We start from the raw sequence: 19,042 nt of genomic DNA on the forward strand, positions 1-19,042 counted from the left end.
AATATTGGTAAATGGTGCAAAGCAGTAGAATATGTCAGTTTAGGGCAAGCAATGAATAATACTAACTTTTCTAAGTAAACCTGTTTTTGCTCTGGTTCTCTAAAAAAATAATCTGTATATGTCAGACTACTCGTTCAGAATTGTGTGCATTAAAAGGAGTGCGGCCAGCAGGTCAAAGGAGGTGATCCTCCCCCTCTACTCTGCCCTGGTCAGGCCTCACCTGGAGTACTGTGTCCAGTTCTGGGCACCCTGAAACAAAAAAGACAGGGATATCCTGGAAAGAGGCCAGTGGAGGGCCACAAAGATGATACGGGGCCTGGAGTATCTTCCCTATGAAGAAAGGCTGAGAGACCGGGGTCTGTTCAGCCTGGAGAAGAGAAGACTGAGAGGGGATCTCATCAATGTGTATAAATACCTGAGGTGCGGGAGACAGAGGGACTTGGCCAACCTCTTTTCAGTGGTTTGTGGGGATAGGACAAGGGGCAATGGCCACAAAATGGAGCACAGGAAGTTCCGCACCGACATGCAAAAGAACTTCTTCACGGTGAGGGTGACGGAGCACTGGAACAGGCTACCTAGGGAGGTTGTGGAGTCTCCTCTGGAGATATTCAAGGCCCGTCTGGATGCCTACCTGGGCAGCCTGCTCTGAGGAACCTGCTTTGGTAGGGCCCGATGATCTTTCAAGGTCCCTTCCAACCCCTACAATTCTGTGATTCTGTGAATTTAAACTTTAAACTTTAAACTCTTCATCTGCTAGTAACAAAAACCACATTGTTATTATTCTGTTGGGACATTTTGTTTTGTCTTTATGTATTAAAGATTCAAGACACATTTTTCTCCTGTTGCTTTTTTCCACATTGAAATGACATTTAACTTGATGAGTTTCCACCTGTCTTCCTCCTGTGTATTACTAGTAGGCTTTGTTGAATCATTGTATTTCCATTTTGTAAAAAAGGCCCTCAAATTTCCTGGAGATTAAAAGAAAAAAATCTCTGTATATATAAATGTTAGTTTATATCTGGTCTTTTAATTTAATCAGTAACAGGGCATATGCATTTATTACTGAAATATGTACGAACCTTGGGGACCAAAGTATAAGAGCCTGATCTACCCAGCTCTCTTCGGATGCCTTTGTAATAAGCTTCATTTGCAGCCTGCTCTATTATTGTCTCTTCCAGCAGTGGAATCCAGTGCTGCAGGGCTATAAAGTATATTTGATTTCAGAGATGACACTTAACTTTATCACTACTTTGTCTGTATGTACATACATAATATGTATTAGGTTGGACTTGGTGATCTTGGAGGTCTCTTCCAACCTAGATGATTCTGTGATTCTGTGATCCAGACAGTATTATTCTTTTGGCACACGTTGTCTTGAAGAGGGTTTTCCCAGAAAGTTAGAAAGTGTATGTATTTATGCATAGTTACAATAGTTTGCAATAGAATACAATAGTTCTATTTGGGTTCTTGTATTTGCACTTAACTATTGTACTCAAAAATATAGCACAGTGTTTTAATATTTAGTATCCTTATTTGAATCTATGCATTTCATGGATGCAGAAGAAAGAGATTTCTTTCAGTTTTCTGAAGTTTTTCTGAAGAAGTTTTCTTTCAGTTATGCTAATAATCGCATTAGTGGTTTTGTGACCTGCTATGCTAATAATCGCATTAGTGGTTTTGTGACCTGCTTGTAGAAGTGCACTGTATACTTTTCTAAGATTTCATGGAAAACTTGTAGAACTTTCACTTTTGGCTTCTGACTTTCTTATCCCCAAAGCCTTTTTTTTTTTTTTTTTTTTTTTTTTTTTGTATTTTCTGAAACATTTCAGTACCTGAGAAATGTACTTAATTTCCTTGATTTATGACATTGTATAATTTTTGCATTTTACATCTTTCTCCTTCAAATGACTCTTTTAACATGGACTTAGAGCCAATTGAAAGCTGGATATTTTGTCACTGAAAATTGATTTATTGATAAACATTTTATCTTGATTCCAATCTTTTTGTCTTCTTTCTTCCTGCTGTTCATGCTCAGCATATTCTTCTCAGTTCAGTTTTGGCAAGAACTTTCCTTCTAACCTTACTTTTCAGTACCCATATTCCAAAAAGTCTTTCTATCCTGACATCCTACTAGTAACTTTGGCATTTCTCCAGGCATTTCAACTTTGTGTTGTTTAAAAATAATATATTCAATATAAGGCACTTGTATCTATAGCCATATAAGATAAAGGTTCAGTGTGTCCTAATGAATTGAACCTACACTGCTTATCCACGAGCAGTCTTTTGTAGTGTTGTCACCATTAGAGAGGTGAATTTTGCCTTACAGAATCAAAAATGTTGAGTCATTGCTGCTTTTTTATCTAATATAGGGTAAGATACATTTTGTTATAGATGCTATGGTCATTTGCAAGTTGACTTTTCCAGAAGTTTTCAATATAATCCCCAACATGCTGTGGTCATTTATCTACAAAAGAAAATGCTTTAAATGGAAAGGCTTGGGCTGGAGAAAGAGAAGCAATGATGTTTGTTTTATATGTCTTTATTTCCTGAAATGAAAAGCTCATTCTTGGGCTTTTTGAAAAGCAAATCAGAGTACTACACAGTATACTCTGCAGGCATTTTCCCCCTTTGTTTAAACAGGCTTTCACCCTGTTATTTTTATTAATTATAGAGTCTGCTATTAATGCAGTCTCCATTGAACGACAGGTACAAAAGATTGCTTATATTAAATCTGAATGAATTATCTCTCATTATTTCCTTGTAAACAAAACGGAAAAAGCTGTGATTTCAATAATTAAGCAGCAGTGGTTAGTTTAGTAATCTTAGTCCTTCCTGGTAAAATTTAAAATGCTTTGTGACATTTCTACAAAGAACAAGTGGATGTGCACCGTTGATGTGAGAGCAAGTAGGGTGATTTAAAATGCACTCTAACTACATAGCACACATAGGCATTCAAATATGTGCATGTATTGGCACATAAACACCAAGCATAGGACCTGCTCCACTGAACAATAGAGTTTGTAAGTCATAGCTGTTGAATGGTAAATATGGAAATAATTGGAATTAACTCAGGCAGTGAAACTGTAGTGATGCAGACTAGACTTCCAGTCCTGGCATAAATCTGTTAAAGCAGAGAGACAGTTCAAAAATGAGGATAAATTGCTTCTGCTTTGCAGTGCTCCATTTCACTCTTGTCTTGTATGTGTCTGCTTGTTGCTCCTTTCCTTCAATCGATGTTTTAGCTCTTCTGATTACTGCTGTAGTCACACCTTGAGCAACTAAAATCTCCATTTCACGCTTGAGAGAAATTCTGCAAAAGCAGCAGGAGTGCAGCCTTTCCCAACACCCAAGGTCTCTCAGCAGAGCTGACCTGAGGTGCGATGACTCCCTGCTCTGCTTGAGAGGAAGGGTTGTCCTTTCCCCACGTTCTTAGCTGCTTAGCTTAGTGAAGCTGATACAAAAGCAGCTAGTTAGTGTCAAATGTGATTGGGGTTCATTCTGCTGTAGATGTAGGTACAGTGAATCATGGGGATGGCCATTTTCACTTTGGATTAAGACACTGAAAGCCCATGAACAGCAAAACTACATTTCTAAGGAGAAAAAGCTTGTAAGGCGATTATGAATAGAACCACCCCCAGTTAATCATCAGTATGCCTGAAGCACGTGTCTCAAGCATGGGCTTACATGGCTGAGTTTTACATCTCTGTGTTCCCTGCATTTCTAATTAACTTCTGTTGGTTACAGGCAGTGGAATGGCAATGTGATGAAGCTACTAAAAGAGCCTGTTACAGTAAAGGCAAATCAAAGGTAAGAGTGAGACAGTTCTGCTTTTACAATTTTTTTAATAGCAGCTATAATTCAGTGTATAAATCTCTACCTTATGCAGTTGTGATATCTCCCATTCTTTTCTGAATAAAGTTGTAGTAAAACATTATGATACTGATGTATGTGCAAAGGAATAAAAAAAAAAAAACACACACAACAATATAAGGAGGTGTGGTGTGGGACAAAGAGTCACGTGCTGTTGTGAAGAGATCAAGGAACTGAGTTTCTAACAATTTACTGTCTGGACTCTACAAAATGTCATGTGTAACGGGCAGTATTCTCACTTCATTTTCAATACTGTAAATCCCACATAACTGTGTAATTTCTTTGTAAAATCGTCAATTTATTTTCATGTGTATTCGAATCAATTTTTGGAACATTTGTAATTCATGTGTAATGATGCTGTGAAGAAAATGGTATGACATTCACTAAATTTATGGACATGGGTCTTGATGTTATTTTTATTATTCAGAACCAGTTTCTTACCTGGCCAACTACCATTTCTTTTTTTCAGAACAGTTAAATGCAGTCCTAAGATGGAACCTGTACTAAAGCCGTGTTCTTTAGTGGCTGTCCTGAGTTGAAAGTAGTTATGAAATCAAGTATAAAATCAACTAGAAATGCATGCAATATATGTCTATAATTATTATGCTGTGTAATGGTTAAAATTAATTGAGTTAAAATGTAAAGGAGAAACACAGAAGTACATTGCACAATAACTACAAGTGAACACACTTGATTTCAGGACTCACATTCAACAAAACATGTTGGCATACCTTGCTGATGAGCAAAACCCAAAAGACAAAACAAAGAAAGAAACAAAAGAACATAAAACCTTACCGAGCTTGAAAAATGTATTCCAAATATTCATACCTTCTGGTAAGGGACAGGTCTCTTCTGCATTGTCTGCATAGTTATATACATATAACCACTGACCTTTAACATCTCCCATCAAGCAAAGCAGTTCATTTTCAGCTTTTCTTACTAAGTGCTGGAAAATAATCTTGCAGTGTGGCCATGACCTATCTGTTCCCATCTGAGAGTGAAGAAGAAGAATGATCTCATTATAGAATCATGTCCATGTTATACTGTGAGGAGAGAAAAAGACTGAATTAGCTGGGGAAAATGAATAAGAAGGGAAAAAAAAAAAAGAAAAAAAAAAAAGAAAAAAGAAAAAAAAGTAAATATGCACTGTAAAGCATGGAAGATTATTGTCTTTATGGAGGAACATCTCACTGTAGATATGATTTTACAGCACTGAGAAAAGGAATTAAGGATGACATTGCCTTTTTTATTCTTCTCCTTTCCCTTTCTTCCCATCCCAGTGTGGGAAACGTGTATTTAGGAGTTACTGATAACTAGGCATTAACATGCAGAATTTATTAGGTGTGTATAGAAGGTATTAATAGCTAGATAAAAGGAATGGGCAATATTTTACTTAAAAAAAAAATACTGACTTGTGTGAAGGCTTTAATGGCAGAAATAGATTATAGATCAGAATGCTTACTAGATGCTTACTTGTTAACCTGCAGAGAGAAAAGAACTTTGTTCTCATATTTTAGACAAATGTTTCATTCTGTAATTGTTATTTCTACCTAGAATGTTTGTAATCTGTCATGTAATATACCCTTCAAGCCTTCACCTTTAGCTTTCAGGTGGCATAATCTGAAGTTAAAGAGCTTGCTCAGGTGACAATAGAATATTGTTATTTGGCATTGATTGAGGTGTGTACAGAGCAGAAAATATCATGGTAGGAATGCAATGTATAACTAAAAGTTATACATTGCCTCTGTTATACAGTTATTTTTGAAATTTAAAACTGTGAGAATAACATTAATCTCGTCTGAAAGTCACAGTGCAGTGACTGTAATCTAACATGATGGATGAAAATGATGGTAAATTTGAGGCTATAGTGGTATGCTTCGACTATTATCTTGACGGTACACTTTGTGGTTTAATATCCATGTTCCTTTCAACCGTGCAGAAGCATATGTTGCTATTAAATAATTTTGCTCAGAGAAATTCTCAACATTTGTGAAATATGTTCAAGAATGGCTGTTAGTGTAGCACATACACATGTTTTCATTCATGCTCATCACATCTTTTTGTAGAAGGGATTGAAAGTTATTCTGTCACTGTACAATAATATATGTTATATTCTAATGAAGACCTCTAAGATTTCAGTACTTAAAGGGTGCTTATAGGAAAGACGAAGAAAAACTTTTCGCCAAGGCCTGTAATGTTACAACAAAGAATAATGATCTCAAAGAAGAGGCTAGATATAAATTATAGATTATTATTATAAAGAGTTTGTTGTTGTAGTAGTTTTTTTTTGTTGTTGGTGGTGGTGGTGGTGGCTTTTGTTTTTAACCACAACGGTGGTGAGGCACTGAAATGAGTTGCTCAAAGAGGCTGTGGATGCCCCATCATTGGAAATGTTCAAAGCCAGGTTAGATGGGGCTTTGGGCGACCTGATTGAATATAAGGTGTCTCTGCTTCTGGCAGGACTTGATGTTCTTATCTAAGGTCCCTTCTAACCCACTGTTCTATGATGCTGATATTGTTTCTTAGTATTGTTACAATTAGGATAAAGATTTAGTGTTTTATTTGGATCTGTAGCCTTTTTCTTCATTCACAATCTAGAAGAGAAGTACAATTCTTGGATTTCATTACATTTGAATGTAATCCTGTGAAGAAATAATTCTGACTGAGCAACCAGCCTAGATGGAACGACAACTGTCTTTTTCTTTGTACTTTTCATGCCTCTTGCTTTCAATGATGTGCTTGAGGTTAAAATCAAAGAATAAGTTTAAGGCCAGAGAAAGGATAACCTGATGATATATGTCTTTTGCTGACTTATGTCCAAGAGCCATACTCTTTGTATTGGGAGAACTTATGCATGCAGATAAGAAAGATGCAGATGAAGATCCGTGGCATGTTCCTCTTCCTAGTGAAACCACAGCAGCCTTCACTTGAAAAAAAGAAAAAAACAAGAAACAAACAAACAAACAAACAAAACAAAAAAAAAACAAAAAATTACCAGACCTGGAGGAATTCACTTCAGTGGTACAGTGAATTGTACTTCTTCAGAGGAACTCCCCCTGGAACATTCCAGTTGCAGTTACCAGAAAGGCTGTTTCCTTGCTTGTTGTTGTAAAAGCAGATCCAGCTTAAACTGGGGAGCTGCTGGGGATTTCATTTTTGTAAAACTTCTCAGGGCGACTTCAGATTTCAGGCCTGATACATGCGTGACTGTAGGGAGGGGACAGGAAAGACTGGAGACTAAATACACAAGGCAAGCCCAGACAGTGGCAAAGGAATGGTGAGAATTACAAGGATGGCTGTGGGTAAGTTATTCACTCAGATCCTAGTTTCTCTTGAAGCTCTTCTGACCACAGACCAGTGTGGGGGCAGTGAGTTCAGGCAGCAAAGCTAAAAGTCAATTTGCTGATGGAGTGCCCTAAAATCAGAAGCCAGCTTTGAACCCTGAAGCAACTCTAGCTGTTTTGAGATAATGGTCAGTTAAACGCAACTTTGGTGTTGTTATTGAGAAAGAAGCTGCACGGAATTTTTGCCCCTAGCTGTTAACAGTAGTTGTTGTTCTGAGGTTTATACTCTAAGAGCCAATGAGGGAAAAGAGCTGGAGAGAAAAATATACAGGGACATCTGTCACATCTCACAGTGTAATGCGCACTTGACTTTTGAAGGCTGATGTTTGTTACTGAGATTTCATACATTTATCTACCAATGTAAGCAGTTGCTTAAAATAACTAGTGGCTTCAAGAGTGAGCCAGACAAAATGATGTCCTTGTGGCAAGCATGTGTTAGCATTTAGAAGTCTAAAATGCCATGCATGATTAAGAGAATAAATTTGGCCATTTCAACTGGCACTTGTGGTAAGAACTGTTATAAAGGAAAAAAATACAAGTACACAAGGAAAAAATAATAATAAAATAGATTTTAAAAGATGTAGTCAAGAATCTTGCTTACTTAAGATTGTAATGGTTGCATGTATTAGCATATGCATTTTCTATAAAAGTATTAAAAATATAAACACAGATGTATTTAAAATATTAGCCTATACGACAAACATTGCTGCAAATGAATAAGTAACTGTAGCCAGATTGTCCTTAAACTGTCAAGTAGGTGTTAAAAATTAAGCAGTAACCTAGCCTGCTTGGCTGCTAAATTGTTTCAAATAGCTGTTTTCTTTAAGTTACACTGATATGAAAGTAGACAGTACTTGCTCAGTTAATTTCTTTTTCTTTAAAAGGTATTTTTATGGGGCAGTAAGAAAACATGGGCAAAGAAGTAAAGATGAAATGTAGAATAAGTTTACATAAAAGATGGCCACCAAAGATGGCCTCCAAAGCTACCACCATCCTCCAGAATGGGAGGGGAAAACCATTGATTTTAAAGTCACAAACACCGCTTCCATTTTGGTGTGCTAGAGGTCTATACACACATTTTTTTTTTTTTTTTTTTTTTGATTTAAAAGTGAATGTTTTTACTTCAGAACTAGAAAAGTGATTCTCAACATTTTAATTGACTAAATTTAATCATTTTTCAATATGTTTTTGGGTGGTGATTGTTTTATTCATGACTAATATTTTGTTTTGTATTATTTTGGATTTGTTGTATGAAGAAAATAACCAATTGTATAAACCACTTTTTCATCTCTGATTTTGTTGTACTGTGTACCCAACAAAAGTTTGCTCTGAGATATCTTATTTGACCTGTTGCACTGTGAATGCTTGTGAAGTTGGCACAGGACTTGGCAACATTGAAGAGAAGAATCTTGTGAATCTCAGGAATGTCAGAGTTTTAAAAAATTACATTTTTTTTGAACAGAAAGAGTGGGTGATCAGCACGCAAATAATTTGGTGTTGGCACTATTTCAGGGAGCTCTGGAATATGAAGAGGAGAGGTTGGATGGGCTGTAATGTCAGAACCCACTTATTTTTCCTACACTTACATTCCATAGATTGCAGCAAAGGGTGAGATGGTAACTGCCCAAAGAACCAAAGAATAAAGTACTGTGTTAATTTATATGAAACTCCTTGAACTTCCTTCATTTAAAAAACCAAACCAAAAAAAAAAAAAATAAAGACAAAAAAATAACTGCTTTTATTTATTTATGTATTTATTTATTTATTTTTTCCCCATGTATGTGTAGTTAGAACAACATGCATCAAGGAAACTGCCCAGAAGCAGAAATGAAATAATTACTCTTTAAAAGGCTTGTTGCACTGCCAAGACTCTCTTATATCATTGCATTTAAACTTCTGTTTGTTTGAAAGAGTATTAAGATGACAGTCTTGGTAAATTCAAGATAAAAACATTGTATTTTTACCCAGTGGGAATCAACTCTTAGTTTTAAAATGTTTGACAATTACACTTAAGGCTCAAAGAGAAGGTTCTAAAAGCTAAGTTTTCATAAGAGACTAATGCAGTTTCTTTTGTATGTGCATTTTTGAAGATGTGTGGTTAGTTTTGAAGGTGGTTTTTGATGTTTCATGGTTTGTTTTGGTTTTATTATTACTATTTAGAAATCTTCAATGTATTTTGTCCATCTTGCTTCATGGTCTATTTTGTGCCTGATGACTTTATTCATAATTATATTTGTCTTTCAAGATGAGAGTCTATTTGCAAGATAGACAAGCAATATACTTAGTGTAACTGTAGGACAGATAATGGGACTTCTGCACTGGTACCATTACATGGATGTATTTGCATGATTTCCCTTAATAAGTTAGAATTTCATAGCTATATTTTCACAAGGCTTTTTAATGCTTTACAAGTGAATGAATGCTGGAAAAACATTTTAGCCAAGTACTCAAACGGAAAGATCCTGGATTTTTTTTTTTTTTTCCCTCCAAGTATATGGTTGCTTTTCTTCATTTTATTTGATTCCTCCTTCATTTCTGCAGGACAAATGTTTGAGTCTTTCCAATATACATTTCTGGGAGATCTTTAGTATTGCGGGAAAAAGCTCTGTGTCTGAATGAATGCTAGATATCACTGTTGGTTCTTAGCTTCTGAAATGAGAAAAACAAATCATAAAGCATCCACACATTCTAATATATATATATATTTTTTTAAGTCAAATTATTCCTCAGGGGTCAGTGTAGATGTACTGAGATAATGAAATTTTGGAGGCTTTCATGAGAAACTTCAAATTGACAGAAATGTAGATACTTACAATAATTAAAAAAAATATATATATACAAAAAAAAAGAAGCATAAATTATGAAACTATTAGGGACAAATCCATGTCTGGACTTCTCAATAATTTTATTTATACTAGTTTGAACATACTCTTCTTATTGGCAAGCTGTTATTAATCCTGACTTCCTTCCTTTGTCTGATCTGTCTTCAAAATCAGCATCTGATTTATTGAAACAGCATTGCATTAATAGTTTAGCTATACTTTTGAAGTGCACACTCTGAAATAGTCTTTGATACTGAAGAGCTTTATTGTTCTAATATTAAGATCCTTTCACAAAGATTGATGTATGCCTGCATTGTTATTAGGAAATTTTTATGTATATCAATATTGCTAACACATCAGGTGTGCATAAGGACTGAATATATTATTTCTTTTCTGTATGGCAGGAGGAGTGCCAGAACTATATTCGAGTGCTTCTTGTTGGAGGCAACCATCTCTTTACCTGTGGAACCAATGCATTCACTCCTATTTGCACCAATCGGACGGTATGAGTTAAATATTTTGTCTGACGAGCCCAAGTCCCTGCTCTGAGACAGCTGATTAATAGGCAGAGCATGCTGTGGTTGTGTCCAGACTATTTGCATATGGGTTGGAGAACTGATGTGTAAAATGTTAGTTCGGCTGCCTACTGTGCATGTGTAGTTATAGAGAAGATGAGTACCTGTGCTAGTGATTTTTGACTGGTGAGAGTGGGAAATCTTTGTTGAGAAATCATTCAATTTCTGGAAAACGAACAAACTAAACCCTAGTTGCAATTTATGTGTGTCAAAGGATCAATAATAGTCATGTAATAAAAAACAAAATGTTACTCTTTGGACTAAGTGAACTATTTATTTCAGAAGGGGAGAGGTGTTTAAATACACAGAACAACTATCACCGAAAAACTCCTTATCACATATGTTTAAAACTTTTGTACCTTTATTTTCAAATAACATATTAGCATCACACTTTGCTACATAGATGAAAGTATTAGGGCTGTTAAATCAGAGAGATATTTCTACAGATCTAGAAAGCTCATTTTTTTAAAAAATCTCAATTTCCTATGAGATTCTTTCCTAGAACACACCTACATAAGAGCAGGATTTTTTACTATCTGACCAATTGCTGTGATGAATACCTTAGTGGATTATGGCAATCAGATCTATTTTTCATAGTCACAATCTGTGTATAGATAATTATTTTTGAGTTGTCTCCAATATCAGACATTTTAGGTTAATGATTAACTTGTATATTTTACAAAGGTGCAGAAGCAAGATCAGGCATTACATTAAAAACTCTGAGACAGTTTCAGATAGATGTACAGGTCAGCTCGTTAGTGTTGTAGAATACCAAAGATGATAATTGGTGTTTATGGTAACTTTTTGCTCAGATTGATGCAGCTTGGCCAAAATGACAATTTTCAGGTCATCTTAATCCCCTTTTCTCACTATTTTACAGTTAAGTAATTTGACAGAGATACATGATCAAATCAGTGGCATGGCTCGTTGTCCTTATAGTCCCCAGCACAACTCTACAGCTCTTCTCACTTCCAGTGGGGAATTATATGCTGCTACGGCCATGGATTTTCCAGGAAGGGATCCTGCCATTTATCGCAGTCTGGGGGCCCTTCCTCCTCTCCGCACTGCCCAGTACAACTCCAAGTGGCTGAATGGTGAGTACTGATGAACCATGAGACTTAACTGCTTCTTAACCCATGTTCTCCCGATTCATGTTGTTGAAATTCCATTGCTGAAATTCCATTCAGAGAATTTGAAATTTTTTAGACTACTGTTTTTATAAATTTAAAATTATTTTTCATAATACATTGAATTTACATTTTTTTCATAATACATTTTGAATGTAATACAGTTATAATGGTGTGTAATTAATACAGCTGTTGTCTGTAGATGTGCTCTTAAATATTCAAGCTGTGTTTGCAGGCATGGGGATGAGCTGTACTTTATCTCTCATGTGTGCTTACCTAGCAAAACTGAGTTGGCCAAGAGCAGTAGCTTGTCTTTAGTATTCTTTTGTTGAGTTCTTCAAAAAAGAAAGGCAGAAAATAAGCAGTTTAGAATGGGCTGATTTTCCCCACCTTCTCTTGCAAGTCCCAGCCTTGACAAGCCGAAATAGTTGCGTTTTCAAGCTGCTTAGGTGGCAAACTAACATTTTTGAAGCTTATTATAGCCAAAGAAAAGGGATTAGTCTGCAACACATATCATAAAAATAATGATAGTGTCAGTGATTCCCGTATCATAGATGTTAAACACCTTATGAGGATTTCCAGCTGGGAGAAGTTGTAAACTGACAGGTATTGCTGATATGTAACAGGGCCACTTGCCAATTAATGCATGTATTACAAAAAATAGTTGCAGTCCTTTTAAAATGAAAATTATTGTTTAGCATAAAATATAAAATTAAGTACTTTATAATTTGCCCATGTTTGTCCCAGTAGGGAAAACAAAATTAATTTTCATAACTCATGTAAGTAACCATCAGTCTCAACTCCCAGTGCATTTCATGTTATGATGGAATTATTCATCTTCAAAATTAAGTGCATGTATAAACCCTTCCAGTTTCAGAACATTACGTCAGCTGCAAGTGACAGACTTTATTTTTAGATATTTCAGTCCTCATATAAACTGAACGCTGAATTGAGCATCTTTGCTTGGTGTGTTTTCCCTATGCAAAGAAGCCATCAGAAGTAGCTTGGAGAGATCTGTTTCATACTCTGAAGGTCAGCTGATTTTACAATATAAATTAACAAAGCCAAACTGCATGAAACATAACAGAATTATAGTAATGTAAAAGAGGTATGAGAGGAAAAAATGAACTCGTTGTATAGATATCCCTGTTCAAGCAGCATTTGTACACACAGCCATGGTATTGGAGCTAATTGCTGTGCCACACCTGGGTGCTCCTGTCAAAGAGAAAACATTGTTCATGCTGAGTTTTCAGCTTAACTAAATGCTCTATGCCAAAGGGCACAGTAAAATGTGGGAAGGGAAAAGTGACTGGGGCAAGGTCCTGTGTACCATGCCGAAATTTCATTTTCTGGAACCACTGATATCATATACAGGACAAATTTAGGTTGATGGCCTGTCTAAGCCTCGCAATTCCTTCTGATTCAGCCAGAGCCATATATTTATTATCAGGTCCTGCCTTCTCTTGGAGGCTTCATAGGTCTAGAAACAATCCACATCAGCTGAATTTCAGCTGAATTGGAAGTTGGAAGTTATTCTCAGGATATGTTACCGAGCATCGTTCTGATAAGGCGCTTATCAGTAGGGCATGGAAAAGTCAGTGAAATTTCATTTCTCTATAATCATTTTCTTAATGCACTCAACACTCAATTATCTGGGGTGATGAGGAGTTGGGGTAGCTTGGTTAAAACTATGAATTATTCAGACCATGTGTAAAAGTCAGCTACAAGAATATACTGTGAAGGTATAACTGAAAGGACAAACTAAAGTTCAGTGACACTGCAGTGTATGGAGTACAGAGATCTCTGATCCAAAAAGGTAGATGGATAGCATAGCAATACTGTCAACATAGATTGTGTTGTTGACTGGAGATAGTTATTGTGGTAACCATCTTAGAGGGTCTGCAAATATGCTGTTTGTTCACTAGACAACTTGCTGACAGTATTTGAGATTTGACTCACCTGAATTTTGTCTGTTCTGACAATTTTTAATAGCAGACAAAACACTTGACCAAATGTTGCAGATATCTGCCCACTTTCTAAAAGTTCTGGAAAAATTTTAGAGTTTAAACAGTCTTGTCTTCTTCAGTGCAATAGGAAAGAAGCACCTGAAGGCAGTTATTGAATTTGCTGTCTTCTAAAATTAAGAGTAGTAAGCTAATCAGCTCTTGATGATAACTGGTGATCATATTGAGAGAGAGTTTTTTATCCCAGCTCTTCCCTCCTTTTCTCCAAAAGCAAATTAATCTTCTGCTCATAGAGCCTATTTCTGTCTTCCTGGTGCTCCTACAGATAATGTTAAGTACAGCTGCCCATATTCAGTGACCATGATCATCATAATGCAGACTGTGCTCACCTTCATGAGGAGATACAATTGAAGGACCGGTGCTATGACCTGAGAGTTCACCATAACCCAGCAGTTCTACAGATCACCAGGAATTTATTAGCTGATGGAGAATAGACAGATCCCATGTTATCCTAACCGTTCTTACTGGCCCTGTTAGTGCTCTTTAACTCTGTTACTATTCTCAGCGAAGATGAACCTGATCACCCAGAACAGTTAGCAACTGCTGCAAAACATTACTTTCCCATCCCAATGGGCCAGGACTGGGTGCAGGACAGTAAGCTTTGAACTTCTGAACAGAGAACACACCTCTCCCTTTAATATGTTCCTACTTTGGCCTTCTCTTTTCACATGAAGGCAAAAAACAAACAAACAGTTCTTGGAGTTAATCACACGAGTTTATGTATATGGACAAACCATTGAAGAAAGTAGAAAGGCTGCTTACCAGTATCTTACTCTCTAAGATGTTTTGCCACCTACTCTCAGTTCTCTTTCACTAAAGTCCATATTCAAGTACTTCTGTACTTGAAAGAAATGATTTGAGGTCAAATAGCACACATTGAGCATTATATCTAAAGCAGACAGTTCTTCCATTGATTCCTTCTCCTGACCAATGCAAACAACAAGACCTTGAGCTTCAGCCAACTGCTCAGGTCAGTAAAGGGCAGCATGTTGCTAGAACATTTTAAAATCACCTTAGTAGTATTTCATAAAAACAATAGTCTGCCTTAGCAGTCTGCTGAGGACATTATTAAATGAAAGTAAAGAAATTAAATCTTTCATTAAGAAAAAAAAGTACAGCTTGATTTACAGCTGACATGCTGTTTATTTGAGTCACTTTAAACTCTCAGCATAAAACAGAGCTTAAATGATATCCAGAGTTTACTGTTACATTGTGCTTCTAATTGGGCTTTGCTTTAGGGTTGATCCATGCAGTGCAGCGGGGCAGAATCTAATCATTTGGTCTAGAGGATAGAGGTAAATGGAATAGTTATGCTTGAAGTCCACAAACTTCATGTGTTGAGATTGACAAGGAAAAACCACTGCTTAGACTTGGGATTTTTTTTTTTTTTTTTTTGTAGTCCAGCATTTACAATTAGTAAAGGTATTTCTCCTTTCAATTCACCTCCTCAAATTGTGTTTGATTTGATGCCTCATTGTGAAGGTTTAGTTTAGTCTACAATGTCTGTTTTATAATGGCTTTGTTTAGCCAATAAGAGGACAAATCAGATTAAACAAAAAATTGAAATCCCAGTCAATCCCTTTGTTTTATCACATGACAAAACACTGGGACATTGGTTTCATTCTTTGCAAAATGACTTGGCTTGAAATTGCATATTCAGGCTGCTTGGATCTCTGTCTTGAAATGCATTGTAGTAGTTTTCCTTATCCTAGATATGTAATGATAGATGCTCTTGGAACCCGTTAAGTAAATACAAACTTGTTCTAAATGCCTAGTCACTTCATCAGTGGGCAGACCAGAGATGATTAAAATGTGATTTAATACCATTTTGTGGCCCCAAAACAGAAAAAATAAAATTTTACAGAGATTATAAACCTTTCTAGCTGAGAAGAATATAGGAATGTTTGGGTTGTTCTATTCTGCTGCTAGACACAATATTATTGCTTTTCCCTCTTGCTGCTTGGTTACTAGATACCCTGAAAAATAGTGCTTTTGAGATATGTTTTTAAAAATATTTTGCCTAATAGAAAGTTTCTTAATCTGGTCTTAATTTATTCTTCTTAATTTAGTTTTCACAAGTAATAACAAGAACAAAATTCTCACAGATAGCTGGTAAGAGGGTTTTAATACAGCTCTAAATCCATTCTGATTATTGTTTGTTTGTTCACTTCTGTTATAACTTGTTGCTAGAAGGATATGTGGAGAAAAATTATGAGCTAAGAACAGAAATAATCCTATCACTTTTGCTTCTAAGCATTAATAGAAATGGGTATAATTACTCATTTTTGTTTGTTTGCTTTTAGTGAAAAGCCTTGTAATTTCCTGAAACAAGCTCTACTTACTATGCAATACATAACGTAACTCAAAACCATTGTTTTCTTCAGATGTGCAGCTTACTCTTCTGTTTTCAGGTATGAGGCCTGACAGAAAATAGTCAAAACATATGTTTTGACTTTTTTTTTTTGGTACTTAATTACCCATACAATTCATTCTGATCCTATCTGTTCATCAATTCTTTTTGCCAGTATCCTAAAATAGTGTGGAAATACCTAGTGATTTTGAAATACATCCTTAGGATTCTCCACTGGAGCTGCTACAAGAGGCCAAATTTGAGTTCTTCTGTGTGTGTTGTTGTTGTTGTTGTTGTTTGTTTTGTTTTGTTTGTTTGTTTGTTTTTCTTTTCAGAGCTGTATATCTTCCCCTAAATGTCAATAACAGAGTAGGAAAGAGGTAAGGTGACACAAGATGGAGGTACCTCTGCTGACCTCCTTTGTCCTAGGCCAGACTGTTATCACAAAGCACCTTCATGCCACTTTCTCACCTATCTAAAATGGTAGAGAGAGGCATCATGGTGTGATTTTTCCTTCTTATCTATCTCAGGTGAAGCAGCAAGGTCCACCTTTTCCTTATTGAAAGACTGTGAGGCTAGAGAGGGCAGAGCCTGTTCTTCTATATCTAGGCTGATCATGTAAACTCGGGTGCCAGTTGGAGGAGGCTGTACTAAGAAGGAAAAAAAGGCATCCCTGCAAGCAGATCATGGGAAACAAGAACACATAAAAAACAGCATTCACCAAAGAAAGGAGGAGGAGAGATACTGGAGGCAGAAACAGAATTTCAGTAGCCGACATATCAAGTCTAACAGTAAATAGAGAAAGGAATGATTATTAAAGTGAACTCCAATTTCCATTTTCTTAAGGAGAAAAGGAAAACAGTAAAGAGGCCCAAATCTGCAGAGAAAGCCCTTTCATTGGCTCCTTCTTTGCAAAACTGGATCAGAGGAAATAAAAGAAGAAATGGCTTTAAAAATGTTTGGAGTTTTAAGTAAGCATCTAAGTTTCTGAAGTTTGTTGATAGATCCATATAGATCAAATCTCTGGAGGTTCTGAGTGAATTAAGGCAGTATCTATATTCTCCCTCCTTGTGCTCCCCATCCCCCTTGTTTTCCTAATATCCTGCTATGTAAGGTACCTATCCAGTGAATATAGGAGACCAAAAATCCACTGAAGTTCAGATAGAACTCTCCAGGACTTAAGTAGATACTAGATCAGAGTAGAGAATGGTTTCTGTCACTGAGTTTGTCACCAGCAAATTTGCAGCAGCTAATGATGTAATAAATTACAAAATATTATGCTCTGTATGGAACACTTTACCTTAAAATGAAGCAGATTTATTTGAAATAACAAATAATAAAATAATTTCTGTAATATCATATTTGAAAACTATTTTTCAGAAAAGTAATAGTGGCATTTCAGAAATTACTAAAGTACATCAGTAAAATATGATGTCTAACAAGTGCATCCACTTTTATGATTATAGTGAATTGTATTATAAAATCTATCAGCAATATAAGAGAAGATAGGAAAAAATATCTGGTATACTAATTTTTACTGTATTTTGCAGTCCTGGCTCTTCCATACCCATAAAGCCTTCATTTGAACAAAAGGAAAAGAGTATAAAAAAAACAAACATGGAGAGCTGAGGCATTACAGAAGAAATAATAGTCCAAATAGACTGGTAGCCAACTGTGGTATGACAGATGAGCATTTTAAACGTGTGTCCTTAATGATTATGAAAGAGGAAAAATAGCAACTAATAAGCAATGATTTCCACCAGTTTTATACTGGGACTTAACATTTTCCATTTCAGCTCATGAGGGTAGCTATGATGACTACAGGTTATATATTACTTTGCAGGAGTTTAACACTGCAGGAAATTTTTACTTAGGATTAAGATTTGTCCTTAAACAAGAAGCAATGCCTGGGGTGGCCTAATGCAAGATCTATACTGTTCCAACAGCTGCAGAGTGTTACGCTAAGTGAATATACTTAAAAAAGAAATACTGAGATGGCAGAATGCAAATAGGAAATGTACTTCATTAATTATGTTAGTAAGGTGGAAAAAAAAAAAAAAGTCAACTAACACATTTGGAACTTAAATTCTTTCTATTATTTTCACTTTTCTAACTGCAAGTTGAACTGGGTGTGTTTGAGGGGAAGCAAAACAAACAAAAATATAAGCCACGAAGACATACTCTTAGAATTTAATGCTATTAAGTATTTTGCTGAATATAAGAGACCAACAGCATGAGGGTGTGATTCATTGATCTACTGAGGTCAACTAACAAGGTCCAAACGGATGTCATTCAGCATTAGACCAGTGTTAAGATTTCTAAGATTTTGAAAATATTATAGAATCATAGAATTCCGAGTTGGAAGGGACCCACAAGGATCATCAAGTCCAACTCCTGGCTCAGCACAGGACCATCCAAAATTCAAACCATACATCCAAGAGTGTTGTCCAATGCTTCTTGAACTTCTGGGGAGCCTGCTCCTGTGCCCAACCACCCCCTGTTCACCCATGGCATTATGTTGTTCATCCATGGTATTATGTTTTTATCTAGCTGTATGCTATATCCAATTTGTCCTGAAGTATACAGTGGGAAACAGTATCAAAAACTTTACAGAAATCCAAAAAGATTACATCAACTGGCTTCTCTTGGACAAATAGATGGGTAACCTTCTCATGAAAGGAATTTAAGTTTGTTAAGAAGGACCTTCCCCATGTGAACCCATGTTGGCTATGACCAATGACCACATTGTCCTTCATGGATTTTTCAATAACTCCCAGGAGAATTTTCTCCATAATTTTACCATGCACTAAAGTGAGCCTGACAGGCCTGTAATTACCAGGGTCTTCTTTATTGCCCTTCTTTAAAATTGGAATGACATTTGTGAGCTTCCAGTCTACTGGAACCACTCCAGATTCTCACGGCAGTTGAAA

At 36.1% G+C, this 19,042-nt stretch overlaps 1 protein-coding gene across 5 annotated transcripts in view; it reads left to right on the plus strand.

The window, feature by feature from the left end:
* SEMA5A (semaphorin 5A) overlaps positions 1-19,042 on the plus strand; it is a 334,501-nt gene that overhangs the window by 179,484 nt on the left and 135,975 nt on the right. For all 5 annotated transcript variants that reach the window (XM_035319102.1, XM_035319099.1, XM_035319100.1 and 2 more), the window contains exons 6-8: positions 3,745-3,807; positions 10,441-10,539; positions 11,492-11,705. In XM_035319102.1, the coding sequence (XP_035174993.1) occupies positions 3,745-3,807; positions 10,441-10,539; positions 11,492-11,705 (376 nt within the window). The remainder of the gene's footprint in view (positions 1-3,744; positions 3,808-10,440; positions 10,540-11,491; positions 11,706-19,042) is intronic.

The sequence above is a fragment of the Oxyura jamaicensis genome, chromosome 2 (assembly GCF_011077185.1).
Source record: "Oxyura jamaicensis isolate SHBP4307 breed ruddy duck chromosome 2, BPBGC_Ojam_1.0, whole genome shotgun sequence".
Lineage (NCBI taxonomy): Eukaryota > Metazoa > Chordata > Aves > Anseriformes > Anatidae > Oxyura > Oxyura jamaicensis.